Source organism: Chrysemys picta, chromosome 1, assembly GCF_011386835.1.
Source record: "Chrysemys picta bellii isolate R12L10 chromosome 1, ASM1138683v2, whole genome shotgun sequence".
Taxonomy (NCBI): domain Eukaryota; kingdom Metazoa; phylum Chordata; order Testudines; family Emydidae; genus Chrysemys; species Chrysemys picta.
In genome coordinates, this window is record NC_088791.1 from 41,107,980 (window position 1) to 41,135,642 (window position 27,663).

Sequence of the window (27,663 nt, forward strand, 5' to 3'; positions counted from 1 at the left end):
GGAAAAATTAGACGGAACACTGCCATGACCTTGAGTCAGCTGACACTAGGGTTGCCAGGCGTCCAGTTTTTGACCGGAATGCCCAGTCGAAAAGGGACCCTGGTGGCTCCAGTAAGCACTGCTGACTGGGCCTTTAAAAGTCCAGTCAGTGGCACAGCGGGGCTAAGGCAGGTTCCCTGCCTGCTCTGGCTCTGCACAGTTCCCCGGAAGTGACTGGCATGTCCGGCCCCTAGGTGCAGGGCGGCCGGGGACCCTCCACGTGCTGCCCCCACCCTGAGCGTCGGCTCTGCAGTTCCCATTGGTCAGGATGTGGTGGGGGCAGGGCCTTAGAGAAGGGGCGGGGCAGGAGGCGGGGCAAGAGTGTTCGGTTTTGTGCAATTAGAAAGTTGGCAACCCTAGCTGACACAGGTTAGGCACAACTGTTATATTGCAGTGTAGACATACTCCTATAGACTTGAGTGAACTTTGCATCAGGCCCTTAGACCCAGATCATCAAAGATATTTAGGTACCTAAACTCCCATTGATTGTAATGGGAGTTAGATGACGAAATCCCTTTGAAGATCTAGGCCCTAGAGACTTGGCTTTATGAGTGTGTTTATGTTTGATGCATCATTATAGTTGGGCACTTTTGCTGTGAAGAATAAAATGAACCAGAAGGTCCCCTATGGCACAGAAGAGCAGAACGGAGGCTCCACTGTCAAGTCAACATGGCTGTATGGTTGGTGCTTGGCTGCTTGGAGGCAGGGGACTGAGGCTGTCAAGCAGCTGCCTAACACTCACTGAAATTTGTGGCAATACAGCTGGAACTGCTAAGGCCAAAATTAGCACCCTTTCCATACTGGCCTTACTCTGTCCTCCGCCAGCGGAAGGTGAAAACACCTATGCCATATGGAAGTTTATTATTGCTGTTTTACTTATAAATACAATTTATACATCCAAAACTGTGCTAGGCACTTTACAGGCAAGTATGAAGACCCAGTCCCTGCACTTAAGAGCTTACAATCTAATGAAATAATGTACACATGAAAGATGGGGCACAAAGGAAAGGGCCAGATTCTGCCATCCTTGCAATAAGACCTTACTCTGTAAGTAGCTCTATTTAAATCTGTGGGACCCCTTGTGAAGCAAAGTGCTACTCAACCTGAGTAAAGGTGGCAGAATCTGGGCCAAGGTGCAGAAGTTAAGCAAGAATGTTGTTAGATTCATGAGTTTTCTTTACAGATTTTATTTTATTTTTTGTGGGGGAGACGTCCTATTTGTTATACGTCACTGTGGAGAGATCCAGGATTGATGGGCCTTTTGAAACAAGGTTGCACTGCGTGTATGAATTTTAAACTATAAAAAGATAGTGGAATTTTTAAACCAGGAGGACTGAAGTGCAACTGTGACATCTCTTTAAATTATTAATCATATTGTGGTATATACATATTTTTACCTACTAGAAATGGGGGGGGGGAAAGATATTCTTATGCATTTCGAGCAAAAGTTGAAGGATGAAAACATATAAACAGATAACAGGTTCTTCTTGGAAGAGATGGCATTATGTCTAAATGGAAGTGGATCCTTCCCTGGTCCTTTTTATTCTGTCAGAGTTGATGCATGGAGATTTCAATCTGTCCTTTTGCAGTACCAGAAATTAATTCCAAACCCACATACTCCACATTTCCTAATTAAATGTTTGAAAACTACTGGTATTTATACTTGCATGTGATTAGTTTATAAACTTCTTTATTTAGGACTTTTTGCTTTTAAACTAGCCTGGAGTCAATAAATCTCTTTACAGATGTCAATTTGGTCAGCAGTAAAGAGGTAAATAGAAACTAATGACACTCATCAAGCCCATGGCATGAATGATTTATTGGACACAATCATTTAACACTTTCATAAAGTCAATATAAGGGAAAGAAACAGGTTTCTTATTATAGTAAACTGTATTTGTACTGTCAGCACACCATGATTTATGACAAACCTGTGGCCAGGATTAGGATATTATAAATGAAGGAAAATGGAAGGCTCATTAATTTTTTATACCCGTAGGTAGAAGACATGCAGTGGGCTAGCAGAGATCATACTCATCCAGCATCTGTTTGCAGCCTGCCCTGTAAACCTGGGGAAAGAAAGAAAACAGTAAAGGGAGTGCCTTGCTGTTGGCACTGTGAACGCTGTGAAGGGTACCATTACCAAGTGGATGAGCTCACCTGTGAACTGTGCCCATTTAATAAGCGACCAAATGCCAACCGCACAGATTGCCAGCTTATTCCAATAATCAAACTGGAATGGCATTCTCCCTGGGCCATCGTGCCCGTGTTCATAGCTATTCTCGGAATTATTGCAACCACCTTTGTCATCGTGACATTTGTCCGCTACAATGACACACCCATCGTCAGGGCATCTGGCCGCGAACTCAGCTACGTGCTATTGACTGGGATTTTTCTCTGTTACTCTATCACTTTTTTAATGATCGCCGCTCCGGACACAGTGATCTGCTCATTTCGACGGCTCTTTTTAGGACTCGGCATGTGCTTCAGTTACTCTGCCTTGCTCACAAAAACTAATAGAATCCACAGAATATTTGAGCAAGGTAAAAAATCTGTCACAGCTCCAAAGTTTATTAGCCCGGCTTCCCAGTTGGTGATCACTTTCAGCCTCATATCCATGCAGCTTCTTGGAGTCTTCATCTGGTTTGCTGTTGATCCACCACATATCGTAGTAGACTATGGAGAGCAGAGGACACTTGATCCAGAAAATGCCAGGGGAGTTCTCAAATGTGACATTTCTGATCTTTCTCTCATTTGTTCCCTTGGATACAGTATTCTCTTGATGGTCACATGCACTGTGTATGCTATTAAAACAAGAGGGGTTCCAGAGACCTTCAATGAAGCAAAACCCATTGGATTTACTATGTACACCACCTGCATAATTTGGTTAGCTTTTATTCCAATCTTTTTTGGTACTGCGCAGTCCACAGAGAAGGTAAGTGACAATAAAATTAAGAATCAAATATTAACCTGCCTTTTTCAGTTACAATATTTGTAAAATTACATTAATTCAGTCTTATAAATTACTAATTCTGAATGTGAACACAAATTCCTAGACTATTAGGAAATGGAAGGTAATGGCATGTGTCTTTGGAAAGGTACATTTCCCGGGTTTTGTAACAAGATCTGGGATCTGACTATGACATGATTGCCATAATAACTTGGTCATTTTCTGGATACATCTTTTCCTTAAATGACTGCTTCCACTAATGTGTATTATTATCCTTTCATGATGCTCCAGTCTGTTATATGAAATGCTATAAATGTTTGCTGCCTAGCACAGAACTGATGCAAATAGATAGATTTCAAAACGCCGCAAAGATCTACTTACACTTGTCAAAAATAATGAAGAAGAATGTTTGGGTAGAATGAAAGTCATTACCTTTACCTGTCAGCCACACACATAAGTAAGTAAGTAAATAAATAAATAAATACAAATATGGGGAGAAAAATGCCCAGTAAATTGAATATTGATCTCATATAAAACCTTACAGAAGGGCTCAGTTAATTAATTAATAGCTCCTTGAGAAATTAGGCTCATGAGAGATTCAGTCTAACATGTTCAGAGGTCAGTTCTTCCTTGTTCAGTTGACAAGATCCTTATCAGTCAGGGAGAACCATATACAATACCTCAAACATTTAACTCTATCTCTTTTGCTTCTAATGGGAAGACAGAGACACGTCAGCTATGCGAGTTTGTCTCCAGCTGACATTGGGAAAGATGGCAAATCTACTAGGAAAGAGCAATAAAACACAGATCAATCGCCAAGATGGTTTGGAAAATCTTGAAAAGCAGAAATGTAGGGTATGAATCCCTGAACCAGATTCTCCTCCTGCTCCCATTCCTAATGGGTGATTTTTTTAAACATTATTTTTTTAAAATATCCAAAATATTTTCCAGAAAATGGACTACAGAATCTATCCCCATCAATGTATATGGAAACGGCTACATGCTTTCAGCTGGCATAACCCCGTTGGCTTCAAAATTCAAAATGTTATTGTGTGACTCAATAAGACACCTGCTGATTCAGGCGTAAAAGTTTTCAGGGGGAGCAGAGCTCATTAGTATGATCTTTTTCACTAGTATAGATCAATGTGGCTTTCACCCAGGTTTCTTTAAAAAAAAAAAGCATTAAGTACGCTCACTGCTGAATAGGTCAGACTGCCACAAAGCCAAGATCTGTAACCTGCCATGACTTGCATGGCCTTGTTCAGAATGAAAGGCCATTAATATTTTATGGAGAATTAAGCCCTAAGGTAGTGGCACAGCGTAGGTGCAGTAAGTAAAGCTGAAGAATTCTGACACTTATAATTGGAACACGGAAATACTTTTAGCTGATAATCATATGTATGAACAGAGTTTAAATGCTGATGTTTTTATGTATAGGTTTAAGTCAGGAAAGACTTGTGTGGATAGAGATGCAATACGTATTATTTGAAAGAGAATGTTTTACCATTCAAGGCATGCTGAGTTTAGCAAGGGATGGTATTTGTGACTAAACAAATGTATTTCTGGATAATGGAAAATGCTATTTGGCCGGTGGTTCCGCAATCACTTTTAATTTATACAACAGGTCCACATTTATTTGATGCAAGAGATGACACACTCTCCACTTCTAAAGAAGAGAATAATAACCCCTCTATTTGGTTTCTTATGTGAACTCCCAAAGTGGACATATGAACATAACTAAATCTCCTGGATTCTGGCACTAAACTGTTAGTTAGTTGTTGCATTTTTAAAAAATGATCGGTTATTCTTGTTCTTCATATAATGACTTTCAGGAGGGGAAAAACAAATTAAAATGCTAATACAGTAGTTTTGCAATTCAAATAATTCTTTCAGCCTTTCTGCTTTTTGTTGTAAATAAAAACATGTTTCCACACCAAGCCTTATGGACATCATCACAATAGCTCAAGCATGCATGCAATTAAATTGTTTCTCTAAATGGGACAAAAATGTAATGACTAGTGCTCACGTAGATAATAAGTGTCTGAATATACTCAGGCAAAGTTACTTGTAGTTTTCTCAGTTAATATCGAACTTCTAAAGACATGTTCTAAAGAAAGCTAATACACTATAAAATATGGTAATTGGAATTATAGTAATTGGAATTGCTTTTTGTACACCTATTTTTATCTGATAAGGAAATGATGGGATAAATTAAATGAAGAGGTGGTTTCTGAGGTGCTCATCACCTTGAACCTTGTCTGCAGTTATTTTAGAGCCCTCATATTATTTGGCTATATGGCTTGAGTTTGTTCAAAGGGAGTCTAGCTATAAATTAGGGAACTTAAAGCACTGAATAAGAGTAAGGTTTGCATTCTTGAAATGCTGAAGGGAATAAAATTGAGCAAGGCAGTCTTTACATCCCAAATCTATTCCCAACTGGTATTTTACAGCATCTGTATCTCTAGACAGGCTCCTATTCATCATAATAATAAATAATAATAATAAATCGTTAAAACATCTCTGAAAGTGTTCTGGGGTACTGTCAGGACTGGGGCGTGAACAGGAATCAGGGGCCTAGTGACCTGAGCAGGAGTTGGAGCTGGAGTCAGAAGTCAGGAATTGGAGTCAAGGGTCAGAACCAGTTAACCTGGAGTGAGGCAAGACAGGCAAGGCTGGGTCCAAGGCAGAAACAGGCCCAGAGCAGGGCTGGGGGCAAGCAGGCACAGGAGCTCTTGCAGCCATGGGATATGCTTTGAGCAGTCACTGTGGTGGTAGTGATGGTGGTGGTACTGCTATGGGGATTAAGAGCCTGTCTGCTGACTTTTCCAGCCAATAAGGTGGTATAGCCATTCAGGCAGCCTAGTATAGGCCAGCTGCACTGGGTAGGTTGCAGAGGGACTGGCTCTACTGCAGGCCCTGCTTCCTGATGGGCACTTCCTTATCCCCTAAATGTTACTGATACCCACAACAAGCAGCAGAAACCAATATATTTTCTGGGAAGATCATATACATCTATGCAATTGCCCATTCCAAGAACTAATGAGCACACAATTTAGGTAGAAAATGTTTTGGTATCTCCTATTTGCTTTGCTTCAGTCTTCACGGCTGAGGATGTTAGGGAGATTCCCAAACCTGAGCCACCTTTGTAGGTGACAAATCTGAGGAATTGTCGCAGATTGAAGTGTCACTAGAGGAGGTTTTGGAATTAATTGATAAATTTAACAGTAACATGTCACCGGGACCAGATGGCATTCACCCAAGAGTTCTGAAAGAACTCAAATGTGAAATTGCGGAACTATTAACTATGGTTTGTAACTTGTCCTTTAAATCAGCTTCTGTACTCAATGATTGGAAGATAGCTAATATAACGCCAATATTTAAAAAGGGCTCTAGAGGTGATCCCAGCAATTACAGACCAGTAACTCTAACATCACAGACACATAGAAGAACATAAATTGTTGGGCAAAAGTCAACATGGTTTCTGTACAGGGAAATCATGTCTTACTAATCTATCAGAGTTCTTTGAAGGGGTCAACAAACATGTGGACAAGGGGGATCCAGTGGACATAGTGTACTTAGATTTCCAGAAAGCCTTTGACAAGGTCCTTCACCAAAGGCTCTTACGTAAATTAAGTTGTCATGGGATAAGAGGGAAGATCCTTTCATGGATTGAGAACTGGTTAAAAGACAGGGAACAAAGGGTAGGAATAAATGGTAAATTTTCAGAATGGAGAGGGGTAACTAGTGGTGTTCCTCAAAGGTCAGTCCTCGGACCAATCCTATTCAACTTATTCATAAATGATCCGGAGAAAGGGGTAAACAGTGAGGTGGCAAAGTTTGCAGATGATACTAAACTGCTCAAGATAGTTAAGACCAAAGCAGACTGTGAAGAACTTCAAAAAGATCTCACAAAACTAAGTGATTGGGCAACAAAATGGCAAATGAAATTTAATGTTCACAAATGTAAAGTAATGCACATTGGAAAAAATAACCCGAACTATTTATACAATATGATGGGGGCTAATTTAGCTACAACTAATCAGGAAAGAGATCTTGGAGTCATCATGGATAGTTCTCTGAAGACGTCCACGCAGTGTGCAGCGGCAGTCAAAAAAAGCAAACAGGATGTTAAGAATCATTTAAAAAGGGATAGAGAATAAGACGGAGAATATCTTATTGCCCTTATGTAAATTCACATCTTGAATACTGCGTACAGATGTGGTCTCCTCATCTCAAAAAAGATATACTGGCATTAGAAAAGGTTCAGAGAAGGGCAACTAAAACGATTAGGGTTTTGGAACTGATCCCATAATAGGAGAGATTAAAGAGGCTAGGACTTTTCAGTTTGGAAAAGAGGAGACTAAGGGGGGGATATGATAGAGGTATATACAATCATGAGTGGTGTGAAGAAAGTGAATAAAGAAAAGTTATTTACTTGTTCTCATAATATAAGAACTAGGGGCCACCAAATGAAATTAATGGGCAGCAGGTTTAAAACAAATAAAAGGAAGTTGTTCTTCACACAACACACGGTCAACCTGTGGAACTCCTTGCCTGAGGAGGTTGTGAAGGCTAGGACTATAACAGGGTTTCAAAGAGAACTAGATAAATTCATGAAGGTTAAGTCTATTAATGGCTATTAGCCATGATGGGTAAGGAATGGTGTCCCTAGCCTCTGTTTGTCAGAGGATGGAGATGGATGGCAGGAGAGAGATCACTTGATCATTACCTGTTAGGTTCACTCCCTCTGGGGCACCTGGCATTGTCCACTGTTGGTAGACAGGGTACTGGGTGGATGGACCTTTGGTCTGACACAGTATGTCCATTCTTATTTTCTTATTTTCTTATTTTCTTATTGTTCTTTCACTCTGTGATCGGTGTCGGTTCACCTGCCCGCTAGGGGGCGGTGGGGAGCTACGAGGTCACTGGCCGGCCTGGGTCACGCCTCTGCCAGTGGGGAATTAGCGGCAGGAAGGACGCCAGCTAGTGTCTGTAGCGCACCCCTCAGGCAGGGGAGCACCGGCAAAGGTCTGTAGCGCGCCCCTCAGGCAGGGGTTGAGCCGGCAAAGGTCCGTAGCGCACCCCTCAGGCAGGGGCGCGCTGGCAAAGGTCCCGGCGTGGGTCGGCCGGGTAGGGGAACGCAGGCCCACCCTACACCACTGCGTTCCAGCCCAGGGCCCTGACAGTGGCCGGACGAGGGTCCTGCCACTGGGTCAGCGGGGTCCTTCCGCTATATAGACTCATCACTGTGCGGCTCTGTCCCTGGGCTACTTTCTACCCGATTGCTCGTCCGAATCCCTCTGGTCCCGCCAGTGCGTCGGGGTAGTCCGCTGTCGGCAGCTCCAGCTCCACCTTGGGCTCAGGCTCCTCCAGCTCCTCCCGGTCCTCGGCTGCTGGCAGCTCCAGATCCCTCTCCGGCTCCTCCAGTCCCTCTGGGTACTCGGCAGCAGGCAGTTCTGGCAGCCCCAGTCCTTCCTCCAGGTGAGGTTTCCAGTGGTCCAGGGCCTCCCCTGGCATGGCAGCAGGGTTTGAAGGGAGCAGCCCGCGGTCTGCCTCTGCCTCCTTCCCTGGTGCTGCCCTGACTGAGATAAGGGCCCCGCCCTTTATACTTCCTGTTCCACCCCTCCCCTTCCGGGGGGTGGAGCGAGCTTGGCCTGGCCCCGCCCACTCAGGCTGAGCGAGCGGCCCTTTACCCTCAGGCTCGGAGGGCAGCCATCCTGGCTCCCTACACACTCCCAGGATATTTACATTGATAAACAGAGAGACAAGGTAATTTAAACAGCTTGCTATTTGAAACTAACAGAAGGCCTGATCCAAAGTCCATTAATCTATGGAAAGATGCCCATTGACATTAGTGGTATTTGAAGAAATCCTAGCAGATGTGAGTCCAGTGAGTTTTTGGACAGGATGAAGCTGAGTTTGAATGTACAACAATTAGAAAAAATGTGGACCCTGATCCATTAAGTCAACAATTAAGCACTGATGTTAATTGTCTCAAGCACATGCTGAAAGTTAAGAATGTGCTTAAGTGTTTTGCTGAATGGGGTAGACTGCTGAGTCAGTGTCTTAATGAACCAGATGCTGGATTGAACTTTAGACATATGTAAGAGGCACTGGAGATTGAGGAAAAGAAAAGGTTTATGTGGGTATTCAAGATTATAATTACTAGGCCAAATCCTCAGCTGGTGGAAATCAGTGTAACTTCACTGAAGTCAGTAGAGCTAGGCTGATGTACCCCAGTTCAAGTTCTGGTCCAAGGTATGTAGCTTGTAATTAATAGCCCCATTATGATCGTTTTTCTACTCACCTTCTGGCTTTCTGTAAGTATGTAGGTGTAAAAATAAAACGTAGTTGGGAGGATTTAGAAACATATGAGAAAAAAAAGTAGCAAATAAGCAAAGGCACAAAAACCTTCTGAACCTTTCTTGATCCTAGTCTGATGACTTTTATAAATTTCCAGACACTTCAGTTATCTTGAATCTCAACTAGCAGAACATCAAACCGACATACATGCCTAAGAAAGCCATTCTTCTGATTATCATTTCTGCAGAATTTCAGTTTGTGGCTGTTGCTACTAGCGGGATTCATAGATGCAGACAAGAACAGTATGCAGGTTTTGTTCATCAGCAGTTTCCATTGTGAGCCTAAGTGTAGGAGCAAAAAAGGGTAATGACTCTGCTGAGTATTGTTGGACTGACTTTCTCTTTCGTCATTTTGTCACTTCATGATTATGCTGTTGTCTTCCATTATAAAAAAGGAAACCTACTAAGAGCATTGAAAGGTATTTCAAAGATATATTGGGATAATGGGAAAAAAATGTCCTCAAGACATAAAACACTATATCCTTAACGCAGAAGTAAATGTCACTGAGGTGCTTTAAGTGGAAAGCGGAAAAACTACAAGATAGCATTCCAGCCTGCATATCCTTTGACCTCACATTTGCATGGCAGAATGTTAAAGTATTGGGATTTTCTGAAATAGAGATCTCTTAAAATGTCATGATGGTTGGAATGCTGTAGAATAAAAAGTGAAGTTGGCTGAATGATTAAAACAGATGTTTTATGAACCACAGGGTAAAATTAAGTTACAACGGCAGACTGCACAAGAATCGGCAGAGGATAAATGACTGTCTAAAATACATCTCTATTTGGTGAAAAGATCTACTTTAATTTCCTTGCATTACTTGTTTTACAAGTTTTGACAGGTGGATGAATCATGTTCATTCAGATAATAAAGATATAATTTATTATATTAGCCTAGCACTTTTCTGTTTTGAGTGAATATACCAATACTTGTTTTCCATTTTGCAAAAGAAAGGAGGCTGCACTTTTTGATAAGGAAAAAGGACCCAGAGAAAACACTAAGTCATTCTCCCGTCTCCCCATTCCTCCCCGCACTCCGAAAGCAGTGAAATAACTGCAAGGGATAATTTAAAGAGACAGGAACATTTCAGTATATTTCCAAACTATGCCTACAACTTTGATCTTTTCTCCAACAAGTGGAGTAAAGGCAAATTAAAAAGTATGGCATAAACAGATCATATGAGTGTTCCCATACATTATTATTCTTACTGCCTTACTAGTCCCACAGTTCTTAAGCTGTTGTACATAGACCCAAGGTGATTGATGGAGCAACAGCTGGTAGTGTGCAGAGAACTTGCTGGTCACATGACATGGCTCTCCTACTTGTTACCAGCTGCTAAGTCACTTAAATGAAGATCAAAATACATCTGATCATTTCATAATACTAATTGTCCATGCAAACTATTGCTGTACTTGTAATAAGGATATTATTCAATTTCCAATGGGAGGGAGATGCGACCCCAGGAGACTATCTATTAAAATGTGGTCCAAACGATGAAAAAGCTTGAGAACTCTGGTGCAGGTAAATTCCCTCTGCCCACCCTACATTTCTGGAGATGTTGGTCAAATATTTTTCTTCTAATTTTTATTTCACTTATGATGAATTCAAAATGATTTGAAGGTTACATTAAGAAAGCAAAATGTCTGATAATGGTTCATACTTTGATAATGAACCAGCCTGCACTCCGAGTTTTCTTCATCTCAAAATATCATCCCCCTAGTCCTGATGATATTCAGAGATGTGTCTCTGAAGGTAGTCCATCGTGTGCACATCTCAGCACCAAAGAAAGAAAGCAGACCTTGAGAAAGGGAACTCATCATGTTAAAATTTCTTTCATCTTGTTACTAATGTCTGTATTGAGTTTAATTGAATCCTTCGCTCCTGTGTAACAAACCACTTAAGAATTCAGCTAGTGTTGATGAACACCTTTTTGGTAGACCCATCAGTGTACAGTGTTGGGGTGTGCACACTTAGCAGACTGTGGGACTGATATTCCTCTCCCTTTCACTATTTTTGCTCCAGTTGAACTCAACTGATTTCAGTGGCATTACTCTTGATTTGCACCAGTATAAGTGAGAAGAGAATCAGGCCCTAAGTTTTTTGTTGTTCCAAAAATGTATTTTATTAATTAAATAGTTCTTCAGTTTTAAACTTTTTCTAGTAATCTCAAATAAATCATGACATTTGATATCTTCAAAGGGCTGAGCAAGGGACTGTGTGTTTTTTACAGTGCTCCAGGAGCAGAATGGGAACTATGGTCTGACTCAGAATCTAGGCTCCATGAGCTCTGTGGGGGAAGTACCCTGCTCCAGGCCTATACCTGGAGCAGCACACTTCCCCTTATGTGTCAGACAGTGCAACTCCCCTGTGCAGTTCTGGATCAGAGCCGCTTCTGTCCACTTCTTCAACTAGTGAATGCAGAAGTACTGCAAGGCTATTATCCCTTTCTCTCCCACCCACGACCCAGATAACCAGTGAAAGACAGTAAGTCAGTGCTTATGCTCCATGTGATCTTGGGACCTTTAAGCTTGCACCTGCAGTGTCCACAGGGGGAATTACAGCATGGAACGTTGGTGTGCACTGCTGTTCACACCCATTTCATCCAAATTGTGTAGTGTAGACATATCCATAGTGGGATGTATATGGCGCATAGGCCATGTGCTGCTCCTCTTCATAGGCAAGAATTTCACCTTATCTGCATACACTCAAGGCCCTGATTCCTGTGCAGTATATATTGTTCCTTTCACTGTGCCCTTTGAATGAATGGGGTGGTTTTCTTCAAAGCTTTGTTGATCAAAAATGTGGAATTCAGCCCAAATGACATATTTTTGTCTTAGGCACCAGCTTCTTAGCTCTCTGCAGATAGCTTCTGAGAAAGCAGGGCTATTGGGGCAGCTTGAGGCTATGTCTACACTGGTAACTGAACGACGTAATGTTTGTCTTTCAGAGGTGTTAAAAAAACAGCCTGAAAGACAAAAGTTTTGTCGACGACAAGCGCTGGTGTGAACAGTGCTCTGTTGGCAGGAGCGCTCTCCTGTTGACAAAGCTAACGCTGCTCATTGGTGGTGGAAGTATTTTGTCGGCAGGAGAGCTTTCTCCTGCCGACAAACAGCGACTACACTGCCCACCTTTTAGCAGCACAGCTGTAATGACACAACCATGTTGCGTAGTGTAGACATAGCCTGAATGAAGTGAGAAACAAAGTCAAAAACTTGAAAGTTTAGACAAACATTTTATGGCAACATATATGAATGGAATGGTTTTTTTACGGTAACAACTAGGTCACTGCTTAGTCTTGAGTGGTTTGTAAAACTTTAACCATTGTAATAACATTGTGTCTAGCTGCACAATCATATTGGCTGTGACAGGTGTTTCTGTATCCTATCATTATTCTGAGCAGAATGGCCAACAAAGTCACTGATAGTTTTGCATAAAAAATAATGGCAGGCTATGGCCCCGACAGTACAACTCACTTTTCATTTTCAATCACTTTGTGCTCCAGTGGTCAGGGCTTGACAAACACGCCCTTGCACACTGCATCTAAGGATATTCAGCAATTTTAACAGTTTAGTAAATGTGGTTTCCCTTGCTCATTTGCAAGCCTAGCCTCAATGTGTGCGCTGATCAATGTCAAGGTGATCCTGGTAAAGTGTGTATCATAGGTCAAGAAAATGGATTAAAGAGCAAATCCAGTTCCCACCTCTTGGTAATAGAAGCAGTGCAGTTCTGTTGTGTGAGGTGAGCACTAGATGTGTGTGGAGGTGCGTAGCACAGAGCCCATTTCCACAGAAGCTTCCTGTTGGGCAATGCTCATGTTCATGTAAAATCCTCCAGCTCGCCCTTAGAGGAAGTGTGTTGAGACCGAAGCAGGCTGCTACACTCCATGCATTGTCTCATGAAGCCTGTGTAGAGTGTTCTGCAAAGCTGCTTCATTGCCTGAGGGAAGGATTCTATTCCCCCCCAGTTATCTTTAGGGGTAGATTTAAGATTTGGCCTATATGCAGTATGTTCTTTCATATTCTTCTTTGTCTTGACAAGAATAGGTTTATTTTGCACCACTTTTAATCTTGTTAACAGCTTTTTGTCCTGAAAATATGGCTTTAGCAGTAGTAATTGGCAAATCTAAAAGAAACTATTGTGTAGAAATCAGGATGGAAATCTTGCTGGAACAGCCTTTCTTGTGAGATGTCTGGTACTTCTTAGTTCCTGCTGAGTTGGAAATAGAACAGAAATAGCTTTCCTTGTGGCATCTTAGTATTTTTACTTTGGTCATAACTAGAAAAGCACATGTAAAAAAATGCAAAAGAGAAAACGGTTCAAACATTAAAGAAAGCTTTTGTCTCAATTGTGCATGGAAATTCAGCTTATTTTTTATTTTTATCCACCCCTAGTAAGAATGCTAATTCTATGTATGCCTTGTAACACTGAATTAGCCTACTTAGATTTTGTCAATATTGTGCAGTTTGATTAATTGAGAATTTCTATTCATCCCCGTTTATATGTTCAAGAAGCTGTAAGAGCTAAAGCAGGAAGCCAATTAACATACAAGATATATCCCTGGAGTTTCATTGGGTATTGATGATGCTGTATTTTAGTCCAGATTCTACAAATCTAGTCAAAACTTATAGTCTGTTATGGAGATATTAGGCATTAAAATTACATCTCACACTCATTGTAAAGATGGTAATATTGAGAGTCAGATAATGAAAGAAATCTGATTTACACTCACACTGTGTGGGCTTTATATTTACTATTAAAATACAAAATTATTTAAAGGAATAGTGTTACTATTAAATTACTACCATTTAATATATTTTTTTCTATTTTACACTTCTTATTACACTATTGTGGTCAAAATAGATAGACTCTTTCCTCTGTTACTAGAGAAAAAAGAGCCTATGCCTTTAAAATGGCCAAGTGGCTGTAGTTCCAATCCATATTTGGCAACCCTCCAAGAAACAAAAAAAAAATGTAACTGGGCTCAATTAAGTTTATTTTTTCATAGTTTCCTTGGAGCCCTCTTATGAAGAGATAAAATGAGGGTGGAGATGTCCACAGCATCTAATCCAAGAGGGTCAGAGTTTCACCTTATTAGGACGCTTTAAATTATCTAGAAAAAAGATGGATTAATTGTGGGAAATCCTAGAAAGAAAACATTCAGTATGGGCAATCATTTGGATTTTCGCATCCTAAGATCATGACCTTAAGATTCATAGATGGCTTATATACATGGTCAATTGTTTACCTGTAATACCCATCCGCTAGAATGGCATGATGACTGTTTTCATGATAACCAAAGTCAATGTTCACTTGACATATTTGAAGTATATGGATGGAGTGAGGTGCCATCAGATATTGTGATGTGATCAGTTGTATACCAGCTACATAATACAATTTTCTGAAGAAAGCTCCTCCTGTACATAAACTGTGAAGCTGCTGAAAGATGTTCCATAAAACAATTTAAAATAGCTGAACAATGAAAGAAAGGAAGACATGGAACTTTGTCATCTTTGATGTAACTCCACTAATTTCATACCAAGTAACACCAGAGAGAATATGGCCCGTAGTTTTCACAGATTTGCCAGATAATCTACCTAACATCAAGTACTTTTCCATGTTGTTAATCTCCATTAACATTACTTGTGGTGCTAGATAATACATAACAAGAAGTACTAACCACAGTCACTCAATTTGAAGGCAACCGTGTGTCAGGCAATTTGTGTCAGGAAATAAAATGAACTACAAAAATATGACCAGATAAAGTTTGAGGTTGCATGAGAAGTGGGGAACTACCCAGGAGTCGCTGTTCAACAACAAGATGTAAGGAGATGTCCCTCTACATGAAGCATAAGACACTTTGCAAATGTCTTTTTCTACTAGAAAAGCACCTGTAATTGTGTGAGGCATAGCAAAAGAAGAATTCATACCAAGCAGGGCATGCATCTCCTAACCTAGTTATCAAAGAGACACATGTGAATGAACAAGCTACAAAAATCAGTCTCCGAGCCTGAAATTACTTTTTAGACAGTCTCTGTGAGGGACTTGCTTGTACCATATGTTTCCTTTAAAGCTGAACTGCTGAAGTGATGATGTAGAAATAGAAATCTTGCATGCAATGCAAGGTACAATATGGTCAGATAAAACTCAATATAATGGGCTTACATCCTCCAAATTGCATTGTCTTATGCCTTTTAGAATTGTTATGATAATCTTTCACTTAGTTACAAAAGTCATCCAACTTCATAACAGTTTCCAGATTTCATAATTACAGATTAAGTTGCTATTTTCTCTGCACTATCCTTGCAGTTGGGTAGACTTGTCATCTCTCTTCCTTCCAAATGCCAAAGCTCTGATCCATGCTCTCATCACCTCTCACCTCAGCTACTCTAATATCCTCCTCTCTTGTCTCCAGTCCACTTCATTTATAGTTTATCCAAAACACCACCATTAATTAACCTTCCTCTACCGTTGTCCTAACCATGTCAGCTAATGGCTTCCTCATCTTTCCCCATGATATCCAAACACCTAATCCACATCTTTAAACTTTACATGTAGCACTGCCTACATTCCAGCTCTTCTTTCATCCTACTCTCCCTCATGGACACTATGCTCTGCTCAATGTTCTCTCCTTAATATTTCTTTTATTCCCAACTCCCACTCCTAACTTCATGCCTAGTCTTATGCTGTAGTTAAAACAATTTCCATTCCTCCCATCTCCTATCATCACCATCATCCCATCATAGCAAATCCCATAAGGATGAGGCCTCTTTGCAAATCAAATGCCACCTGGATCAATGTGTGACAAGTTGCTTAAGGTGGTTTAATTGTATATTCAGTTTATGTCCATCATTGGCAATCTTGTTGAACCTCTGAAGCTTTTGGCATGCCACTGATCACTTAGCATCCATCATTTCCATGGTCAAATCTATCCAAGACCCACTTCTTTTTGTTTAGCCTTCCATTGTTGACAGACTATGAGTGAAATCCTGGCCTCAGTGAAGCCAATGAAAATTTTACCATTGACATAGGTCACTGCCCTATCTCTTCCTATCACTGTCTGAATCCTTTCATTGTTTGCAAAACATCCATCCCATTTAGATTACAAGTTGTTTGAGGCAAAGATCTGTCTCAATTATGTGCTAGCATTTTGCACACCAATGGCACTATACTAGTAACAAATAATAATGAAAAGTTTGAATTTTTCATTGTTTATCTAGCATGAAAATAAAAATCCAAGAGCTTGAATCTGATTTAACCAAACTTTAGCAATAGCTGCTTTGCAGCATATTCTAGCATACTTTTGTATGTTTTCAATAAGTACACTGCAACATCCTGTAGTTCTGCTCACAACTAGTATACTACAACTACTATATACCTTGGCTATATCTGAGAAAGGAAGAAATAAAATAAAAATTACTCTCCAGGCAGGTTTGGTCTCCTAAACATCCCTACTAGTAAAGAGTACTAAATGTGTCCTATCCTTAAAATATAGAGTTTTCTCGTCTCTCCACTTTACAAATGGAGGGCAGCCGAAACCTCTGTTTGAGATGAGAGACACACAAGAGTAGGAAAGCCAATTTCATGGTACGTTCCCTGTTCCTTCTATGGTAACCCCTTCATAAGAGGTCCAGGGGACACCATATCTGCAGGTTGGGATGTGGTGGCAAGAGGCAAGTCTTGGGGAATGGCAGTTCTTCGGGCCATGCTTTCCCTTTACAGACATGCTGCCAAGAAACATTGACTCTTCTGGTGCTTGTATGGGTTTCCTCTTTGGACTCTGGAACACCTCCTCTTCTGGGCAGCATGGTCAGGTAAGCCACTGGTGGTATGGCTCCCGATGGAGCCGACATACATAGCTGCTGTTGGAAGCCAGGGACTCTGTGTAGCAATGCACGGTCTAAGAGCAGTGTGGATGGCCCATACCACTGGTGGATCTCCCAAGAGCACCATGGTTTAAAAGGATCTGCATGTTTGGGGGCCAAACTAGCCATTGCTGTATGATGGAAGATAGAGGAGGAAATTCATGTAGGTTCTACTCCAGTCTGTGGGAATCACCAGTACAAAAGAGCATGGGGGGGGGGGGGGATATTATTCTTAGTGCTTAAAGAGAGCTGCAGTAACTAGAGATTAACTACGTGCAAAGATAGATCAGCTACTGCAGCATTTGACAAAAGTTAATAAATGCAGAGTTTTATGTAGATTTCATCACACAGAATACACTAATACTATATGGAAAATGCTAACCTTACTGTTTAACTATGAGCCTAATTAATAATTTCTATCTATTGTGCATGCCTGAAATAAAAGCTTTTATAAAATTGTACTAGACTTTTTATCTATACAGTGGAAATTATAAATTCTGCCTTATTAATTATGCTACCTGAATCTACCTGAATACTAATGTGAGCTCTTTGGGTCTCTTCACCCATGGATGCACTCACACACATTTACTATGAATGCTAAAGGGAGCTGCACACACACATTGACCAGAGAATAGACCCCTATGGCTGCAAAATGAAACACTGGGCACCTCTCCAACACATGTAATGCCCCAAAGTCAATGCCAAGACCTATTTTTACAGCAGTTAGCACTAGCATGCTGTTTAAAATGACAGTGTGTAAGCAAGTAAGTTAGATCTAGCCTGTCAGGTTAGCCTGCAGCTATGCGTTTCAGTGCACCAGTGTTCTTCTTTCTCCTCAAGGCCCTCCTCTTTCCCCCACCCCCGCTTGTCAGCCCTGCTAAGCAATACTCTTTTTCTCCTACAAAGCCATCCATTTGGGTGAAGAATATTTTCACAGCGGCCCCATGGTCAATGCCTTCTTGTTGAAATTGCATTTCATCCATGTTTCAATTTATACACAATTCTTTTGTTTTTCAGAGCCTTTAATTTATTTTGGAGAACCAGTGCATTTTTTTTCTTCAGAGATTTTAAATGTGACAATCTGTTTTTATATTAATGTTAATAGGACTATCCATTTTGCACTCAGCAATTTTTGAAGAAAAATACATGAGTGATGGCTGGACTAAGTCTAAAAAAAAGATAATGTCACTTCCAAAAAGACTAAAATACTTATTTTTGTCATAGAATATTAAAGGACCTCTGCAGTGCAAGGATGTTTCTCAGCCAAATCTTATGCTCTATTAAAATAATACAGTTGTCTGCAGCTATCTAGTCATGTCTGATTATTTTCAGATGAATATGCAGATGGTTACTAGGGAGTGCAGTTCCTTCAGAAAGCTAGAAGAAGAGGAGATGACAGGCTTGGCTGCATCAACAGGCAGGAGGTTTTGAACCCCGCATGCCAACTCTGCAGCTCCCATTGGCCGGCTGCAGGGGAAACAGGGACATGTCGGCTGCTTCCGGGAGCGGCGTGGAGCCAGGGCTGGCAGGGAGCCTGCCTTAGCCCCACTGTGCCACCTACTGGGAGCCGCCCGAGGTAAATGCTGCCCAGCCGGAGCCCACACCCCTCACCCCCTTCCACACCCTAACCCCCTGCCCCAACCCTGGCGGAGCCCCCTCCCAGAGCCAGTACCCCAAAGCTCCTCCCATATCCCAACCCCCTGCCCCAGCACGGTTAAAGTGAGTGAGGGTGGGAGACAATGAGCGACGGAGGGAGGGGGGATGGAGTGAGCAGGGCAGGGCTTGGGGCTGGGCAAGGGAGTTTGGGTTTGTGTGATTAGACAGCTGGCAACCCTAATGGGGCAGGTCCTGAGCGGGAGATGGTTTTATGGGATGAGAACAGGAACTGAAGGTATGGATAGGAGCTAGTGGCTTCAGCTTTGTTAAGGCCAGAAGGGTAGACATTCACAGTCATCATGGTGATTATTCCAGTTTCAAGTTGGTGCACCTCTACTGGACCTAAATGGACCTACAGCTGTAAAAGGGAGTAATGCAATGGGGAATCAAGCCTCAAATCTTTATAACTGAACCCATCATTGTGCTATGGAAAATTTTGCAATTTGAGCACAAACAACATTTGTTTTACATTCACCAATCATGAGCCTGGGCACCAAATGCAAACAAGTATTGTCACAAATAGGCAGACCATTGAGGGTCTCTGTGTCTCAGAAACCAAACACAGGGATCCATACTGCCATGAAAATAAAACAAAGCAGAACAAAAACCTCTTAAAAGAACTCCATCCTCCATCCTTTTCAAAGATCATGATACCTCGTCCATTTTATGTTACTAAGGTCTTATCTACATGAACAATTAGACTGTGGCATGCTGGTGTGTGAATCTACCCCTTGTTAGCCTGACGTGTGTTAACAGTTTGCTAGAGAGCTTTGATCTAGTCCTCTTAGAAACAGGACTTGATCAAAGCACAGTAGCGGATTGCTAGTGTGCACCAGCAAGGTGCACCTAAACAGTTAGTCTGCAGCAGGCTAGTGCGGGCTCAATTCACACCGTAGCTTACTGTGAACTAAATGCTTGGGTAGACAAGCCCTAAGTCAGGCACTTATGGTATGTCTGCTTCCGTAACATAGAAATGTTACCTGAGCTAGATAAAAAGCCAGCCCTCACCACCATCTGTTACATTTAAGTTCCTCTAAGACACAGGCACTATTCAGATAAGGTTTGATCCTACCCCATAAAAGGCAAAATTCACTGGTATGCTCCAGCTATTTTTGAGCCACTCCGTAAACCCAGTTTAACTGGCTGATCAGAACAGGCTGACAATGATTTTCTATTGTCAAAATGTTGCATAGGAACTAGAGTGCCCTAGTAAATCTAGCCTGATTAGGAGAAACAGATTCTAACAGACAAAAGAGATTAATTCTGATCAGAGGCCACTCCCCCAGCCTTCTCCTCCACCCCCCAGGACTGGGCACCCACCTCCCACCTGCCCCCCTCAGTCCTCTCCCAGCCTCTTCTACCCCCAGTACTGGGTACCCCGTCCCCATCTCCCGGCCTCCTCCATCCCCAGGGCTCGGCATCCAGTCCCCATCTGCCCCATGCAGCCCTCTCACAGCCTCCTCCACCCCCAGTACTGGGCACCCACTCCCCATCTGCCCCCTGCAGCCCTCTCCTAGCTTCCTCCACCCCCAGGGCTGGGCACCCACTCCCCATCTCCCAGCCTCCTCCACCCCCAGTGTGGGGCACCCACTCCCCATCCACAACCCTCCCCCTGAAGCTGCTCAGCTCAACCGCAACAGGACGCAGGCATCCCCAGCCAGCATCCTGCACTCAGTATCCCCAACCCCCCCATCCCCAAGGCCCCCAGCAGTGGTAGAGTTAGGGGCATACTCTCCTTGTGCACCTGGGAACTCTGGGAGGCACTGATTATGGAGAAACACCCAGAATCTGCCCAGGGTTTTCTTTTCCCTGCAAAAGAGATTTGCCCAGCCCTACTACTTACTGTCAGAGGTTACAACTTTGCCACAACCCCACAGGCTACAAGTACAGCTACTAGCAGGGCAGTTTGCTTTGTAAAACATGGCTGTAATTTAGAGCAGATGACCTTAGAATGTGAATATGATTATTTTTTATTCCCAGATTGACCCAGCCTATAATAGGAGGCTGGGTGGTTTTACTTCTATCAATTCTGTGAAAGGGGAGAGTGCAGCAGTCAAGTGGGTTAGCGTTTTTAATAGGATTTCATTCAGGGCCTCTCTTTTTTCCTCTCTTACAATCCTCCTCCGAGGCAGTTGTGCATATACTATTCTCCAGATGAGCTAAAGGAGAGAAAACCAGCCTTTGGCTACAGTCAGTAGTGAGTGTTGACCGATGACTAAAATGTAGCAAACACATAAGATCAGCACAGGTCCTTCCCCTGGAGAGAAAGGCTGTCAGCACTGCAATTATCCCTGCCTTTGCATCCTGGAGACACTTTAGCAAGTATTATGATACTACTGTTTGTCTCATTCAGTTCACACCACGTTTCACTAATCATCTTTGCAACAGGCTTGTGGACATGCTGCAGGATCATTAGCGACACATTTCTTTGTATTATGGAGAGAGAGAGCAGTCCCTCTATTGTTAAGAATGGAGCCAGCTTTCTGTTACAAGCTGCACATTGACCTCCCGCTCCTTTGTCTTCACCAAAACTGACTGAGACTGTCTGAAAATTACAAGGTGTAGTCCTCTAGTAGAGGCGATTGTCTAAAAACCTATGGGATAATAGGACAAGCTGTTTGTGAGATAAGACCAATGAAACAATTTGAAGAATGAATGTTATCTCTTCTTAAATTACACCTCTTTGCATCAGAGAAGGATTTAACCCTTCTTTAGAGTTTCCACTAAATGGGGGCAGCTCCAAAATTCACTATTGGCTCCATAGGAGACCTGCCACCGCAGAGGCTGGTGAGGTGATGTGTAGATTAATTGCATCCTTTGACATCCAACAACACCTATTATTTGGGCTACCCTCACCCCTGTAGCCATGCAGATTTTATGCCTCTATTGCCAAGCAGTTAAGGCTTTATCAGCCAGAGTCCAGGACTATAGAAAGATAAAAAATATGGGGCCAGATTCTCAGCTAGAGTAAATCAGTAGTTCAGGAGCTGGCCTTCATTGTTGTAGAGTGAAATATGTTTTTTTGTGCACCCAGGGTATGAGCATGCTGCTGCTGCAATAATCCTTGATTCTGACAGCCGAGGAATGAGGGACTGAGCTCAAATTCTTAATTCTAATGCCCATCGTAATAGCATTTTATACTGCTGCTAAAACACTGGGTAGGCCCCCAGAACAGAGCTATATCATTTGAGAATTATACAAAAAATGAACTCCCTGCCCCCACTTGATGAGAATTTAGCATAATTCAAAGAGGGTCTGGATTTAAGTGAATAACAAGAATATCAGTTCATATTTTTTAATGCGAGTGCAAATTTTGGAAGAGATATAAAACATCATGCTTCAGACCTTAATGCACTCTTTAAATATTAGTGATTAGGATGAAAAGTTCCCCGTCAGCCTACTGTGGGGTTTCTTGCATCTTCCTCTGAAGAATCCAGCACTGGCAATAGTCAGAGATAGCAGGGATTAGATGGACCATGTGTCTGATTCAGTTTGACATTTCCTATGCTGATTACATTCCTAAACATTTTAAGGACAAAATATTTTATATGTTTTTTTTCCCAGAAGAAACATCAGCTGTTAAAAATAAATTGGTCTGGATACTGTAATATTTTTTTCTCTTATGTCTCTGGCCTCTCTCTCTTCATAGTAGTGTGGCATTCCTAGGATCTACCTCCAAGGCAGTTTTCTTACAGTTCTTGAGCTTCTGAGACTGTCTTTTGATGTGCAACCTTGTAAATTTGTGCACCATCTGTTTTTTCCACTTATTCTGTATGTGAGAGATCTGGTCATTTATTCTGCGTGAAAGATAAAGTGCTGCAAAAATCCCTTGTTAAGTGTCTCTGGTTATAACAAGAAAGGTGTTTCTCTATGTATAGTGGTTGTCCCTGAAGGTTTTAAATACATTTGTATTCATGCAGCTAAGTAAATCTGCATCTGTAATCCTGCTGTGATATTCCACTTGCATACCAACAGTGTATTTCTTAAAGAGAAATACTGCCAGTTTGTGTCTTGATTTTTCCTCATTACCAAGTTATTTTCATCTGATAATGCAAGTCACAATATTTAATACCTTTTAAGTGCATAATGTCTGACTTTTTTCATCCTAACAGAGGCTTTTACATTTCACAGAGTTAGTGAGATTCCCTAATTTGACATAATTGTTGAGGCATCAGCAGTTTACAGAATACCTCTTCATGTAGATGAGGCTACCTGTGTATAGTTCTGTACTACTGTACTACTCCTTTCTCCTCTTCCTGTCCTTTTAAATGAGGAGAAAGCACTGTGCTTACTAATGATATGCCTAGTTGCAGGTTTGGAAGTAAAGACTGCAGAAAGAAAAGGTTGTCCCTCCTCTTCTCTTTCTTCTGAACACAGAGTTTGTCCTGCAAGGTGCTGACTGCCAAGCACTCCTGTGAAATGGCATGGCACTCAGCACATGGTTGGACCGAATTTATATTCAGACCATTAGTGGAAACATAATGATACTGCACCAACAATTACACCGAGTTCCATAACATAGCTCACAGAGCAATCTGGGACTTGTTTTGAAATGTAATTTATGAGCATTATAGCTGAGCCTGAGTAGATTGTATCATAGTGATGATACCTCCACTAAAACTCAGTGCAGTTTGCATGTGATTATTTTTCTTTTAAAATTGAAGTGCTTTTAACTGAAGTTCATGGGCCATGTTTCAATTTTGTTTTTAATAAGTTGAGAATGTCCTCCAAACAAATCAGAGTAAAGAGATGATAGTTTTCCCAAAAAACAACAGAACACTTGTCAATTACTTTCCATCTATACGTTGGTTGAAAAGCTAATATGGGAATATTACAAGTGTGTGGGAGGCGGGGGATTGTGTGGTGTGTACATAATTATGAATTATTTCATATTTGTATTACAGTAGGACTCAGAGGCTACAACCAAAACTGGAGCCCTGTTGTGCTAGGCACTGGGGAAACACATAGTAAGAGATGGTCCTAGCTGCAGAGTTTCCAATCTAAATAGAAAAGTTAGACAAAGAATGGGAAGGGAAACAGAGGCAGAAAGAGTAGAAAGGACTTGTTTCTTTTGGGCTACAAAGTAGAATGGCTTCAACAGAAGAGATTGAAAATACCCTACTGCAGAACACCAGTGGCTTAGTGGTTAAGGTAGTCCTGGGGCAAGTGGGAGATGTGAGTTCAAGTCTATGCTTCCCCCTCAGCAGAGGTGGGGATTGAATGTGAGTCCTGAGCAAGTGCTCTGCTCACTGGGGTAAAGGTGATATGGGGAGCAGCAACTCCTCCCCCTGTTTTGTGTAGGGCCCAATCTATTAGACGGCATCTGAGAATGCCTACCAATTGGGCCCTGAAGGTGAGATAGAATCATAGAATATCAGGGTTGGAAGGGACCTCAGGAGGTCATCTAGTCCAACCCCCTGCTCAAAGCAGGACCAATTCCCAACTAAATCATCCCAGCCAAGGCTTTGTCAAGCCGGGCCTTAAAAACCTCCAAGGAAGGAGACTCCACCACCTCCTTAGGTAACGCATCCCAGTGCCTCACCACCCTCCTAGTGAAATAGTGTTTCCTAATATCCAACCTAGACCTCCCGCACTGCAACCTGAGACCATTGCTCCTTGTTCTGTCATCTGCCACCACTGAGAACAGCTGAGCTCCATCCTCTTTGGAATCCCCCCTCAGGTAGTTGAAAGCAGCTATCAAATCCCCCCACATTCTTCTCTTCTGGAGACTAAACAATCCTCTGCTGGACTCCTTCCAATTTCTCCACATCCTTCTTGTAGTGTGGGGCCCAAAACTGGACACAGTACTCCAGATAAGCCTCACCAATGTCGAATAAAGGGGAACGATCACGTTCCTCGATCTGCTGGCAATGCCCCTACTTATACAGCCCAAAATGCTGTTAGCCTTCTTGGCAACAAGAGCACACTGTTGACTCATATCCAGCTTCTCGTCCACTGTGGCCCCAAGGTCCTTTTCTGCAGAACTGCTACCTAGCCATTCGGTCCCTAGTCTGTAGCAATGCATGGATTCTTCTGTCCTAAGTACAGGACTCTGCACTTGTCCTTGTTGAACCTCATCAGGTTTTTTTTGGCCCAATCCTCTAATTTGTCTAGGTCCCTCTGTATCCGATCCCTACCCTCTAGTGTATCTACCACGCCTCCCAGTTTAGTGTCATCTGCAAACTTGCTGAGAGTGCAGTCCACACCATCCTCCAGATCATTAATAAAGATATTAAACAAAACCGGCCTCAGGACCGACTATTGGGGCACTCCTCTTGAAACCGGCTGCCAACTAGACATGGAGCCATTGATCACTACCCGTTGAGCCCGACGATCTAGCCAGCTTTCTATCCACCTAACAGTCCATTCATCCAGCCCATACTTCTTTAACTTGGCGGCAAGAATACTGTGGGAGACCATATCAAAAGCTTTGCTAAAGTCAAGGAATAACACCTCCACTGCTTTCCCCTCATCCACAGAGCCAGTTATCTCATCATAGAAGGCAATTAGGTTAGTCAGGCATGACTTGCCCTTAGTGAATCCATGCTGACTGTTCCTGATCACTTTCCTCTCCTCTAAGTGTTTCATAATTGATTCCTTGAGGACCTGCTCCATGATTTTTCCAGGGACTGAGGTGAGGCTGACTGGCCTGTAGTTCCCCGGATCCTCCTCCTTCCCTTTTTAAAAGATGGGCACTACATTAGCCTTTTTCCAGTCATCCGGGACCTCCCCCGATCGCCATGAGTTTTCAAAAATAATGGCTAATGGCTCTGCAATCTCATCCGCCAACTCCTTTAGCACCCTCGGATGCAGCGCATCTGGCCCCATGGACTTGTGCACGTCCAGTTTTTCTAAATAGTCCCGAACCACTTCTTTCTCCACAGAGGGCTGGTCACCTTCTCCCCATACTGTACTGCCCAGTGCAGCAGTCTGGGAGCTGACCTTGTTCGTGAAGACAGAGGCAAAAAAAAAAAATAGGAGGAGGAATGCCTAGTTTGAGGATTGTGCTACATTTTAGGAATACGATAGCTGCCTGGGTTTTCAGGAATGTGGTGGCTGTGTACATGTCCACTAGCAGATTTTTGGGCACCTAAGGAGCTTTAGCAATGGGAACTTAGGTGCCAAATGGACTTTAGGCACCTACAGGATTAGGCAGCTGCTGAGTGTGGATTTTGAGGTTCTACATTTTTGATGTAGGCACTAAAATGGCAGATAGGTACCTAAATCCCTGTGGATCTAACCCTTAGAATAGGTTATTATTATGATCACAAAAATAATGTGGACTGATTTTCTAACATAATAATTTGATTTTTATTGCAATTTTTGCCAGTTTAACTTGCCATGAAACATCCCTGGCCTGATGTATTTCAACATGGATGTTTCTGCATTTTACTGATGCAACTCCTAACAACACTTTTTATGTTGGCAAATTAAAAAAAATAAATCAGTTCCAGCAGCACAGTGTGAAACAAGAAAACAAGGTTCAATAGCATGGTAAAATGTTGATTTAAGAAAATGCTGGCAGGCCAGATTCACCCTGGTATAGTATCAGCATAGTAACACTAATTCCACAATCTCTTAAAATGCCACACTCATACACCAGCAATGAAAGAGGTTCATAATCAAAGGACAGAGGAAAACAGCCCCGACATAAGCATAACACCCAGGACACAAATGCTGTTCCTTCGAGCCAAAACACTAGTTCCAACACTTCCTCCACTTCTCTTCCAATATACTTCAGTGTCTTTGTCTTTGGTAGAAGGAACTGGCCCAGCAATAGTAGTAAGAACAAACTCAGGCATCTGAAACAATCCCTTTAAAACAAATATCAACTACAAGAAGCCCAATGTAAGATTCATAGATTCCAAGGCCATAAAGGACCATTGTGATCATCTCGTCTGACCTCCTGTGTAACAAAGACCATAGAACTTCCCCAAAATAATTTCTAGAACACTTTTTTGTAAGAACATCCAATCTTGTTTTAAAAATTGTGAATGATGGAGAATTCACAACGACCCTTGGTAAATTGGTCCAGTGGTTAATTATTTGTACTGTTAAAAATGTATGCCTTATTTCCTGTCTGAATTAGTCTAGATAGATTCAACTTCCAGCCATTGGATAGTTTTATACCTTTTTCTGCTAGATTGAAGAGCCCATTGTTAAATATTTGTTCCCTGTGTAGATATTTATAGACTGTAATCAAATCACCCATTAACCTTCTCTTTGTTAAACTATAGTCCAGGGGTCAGCAACGTTTGGCATGCGGCTCACCAGGGTAAGCACCCTGGTGGGCCGGGCCAGTTTTATTTACCTGCTGACACAGCAGGTTCGGCTGATCGCGGCCCCCACTGGCTACGGTTCGCCGTCCCGGGCCAATGGGGGCGGCGAGAAGCCGCAGCCAGCACATCGCTTGCCCGCGCCGCTTCCCGCCACCCCCATTGGCCCGGGATGGCGAACTGCGGCCAGTGGGGGCCGCGATCGGCCGAACCTGCTGCGTCAGCAGGTAAATAAAACTGGCCTGGCCCGCCAGGGTGCTTACCCTGGCGAGCCGCGTGCCAAACGTTGCCGACCCTTGCTATAGTCTATCGCTATAAGGCATATTTTCTATTCCTTTAATCATTCTCATAGCTCTTCTCTGTACCCTCCCCAATTTATCAACAGCCTTCTTGAATTGTGGACACCAGAACTGGACACAACATTTCAGCAGTGGCTACACCAATGCCAAATATAGAGGTAAATTAACCTCTCTAGTCTTACTCAAGATTCCTATTCCTATTCCTATTTATGCATCCC

At 42.3% G+C, this 27,663-nt stretch overlaps 1 protein-coding gene across 9 annotated transcripts in view; it reads left to right on the forward strand.

Moving 5' to 3' along the window:
• The window catches only part of GRM8 (glutamate metabotropic receptor 8), a 490,512-nt gene that overhangs the window by 426,370 nt on the left and 36,479 nt on the right, over positions 1–27,663 (forward strand). For 6 of the 9 annotated variants that reach the window (XM_065555615.1, XM_065555608.1, XM_065555621.1 and 3 more), the window contains one exon: positions 2,039–2,974. The exons of 2 other annotated variants lie outside the window; for them this stretch is intronic. In XM_065555615.1, coding sequence (XP_065411687.1) covers positions 2,039–2,974 — 936 coding nt within the window. The remainder of the gene's footprint in view (positions 1–2,038; positions 2,975–27,663) is intronic. One more of the 9 variants, XR_010590015.1, reaches the window with a different exon arrangement.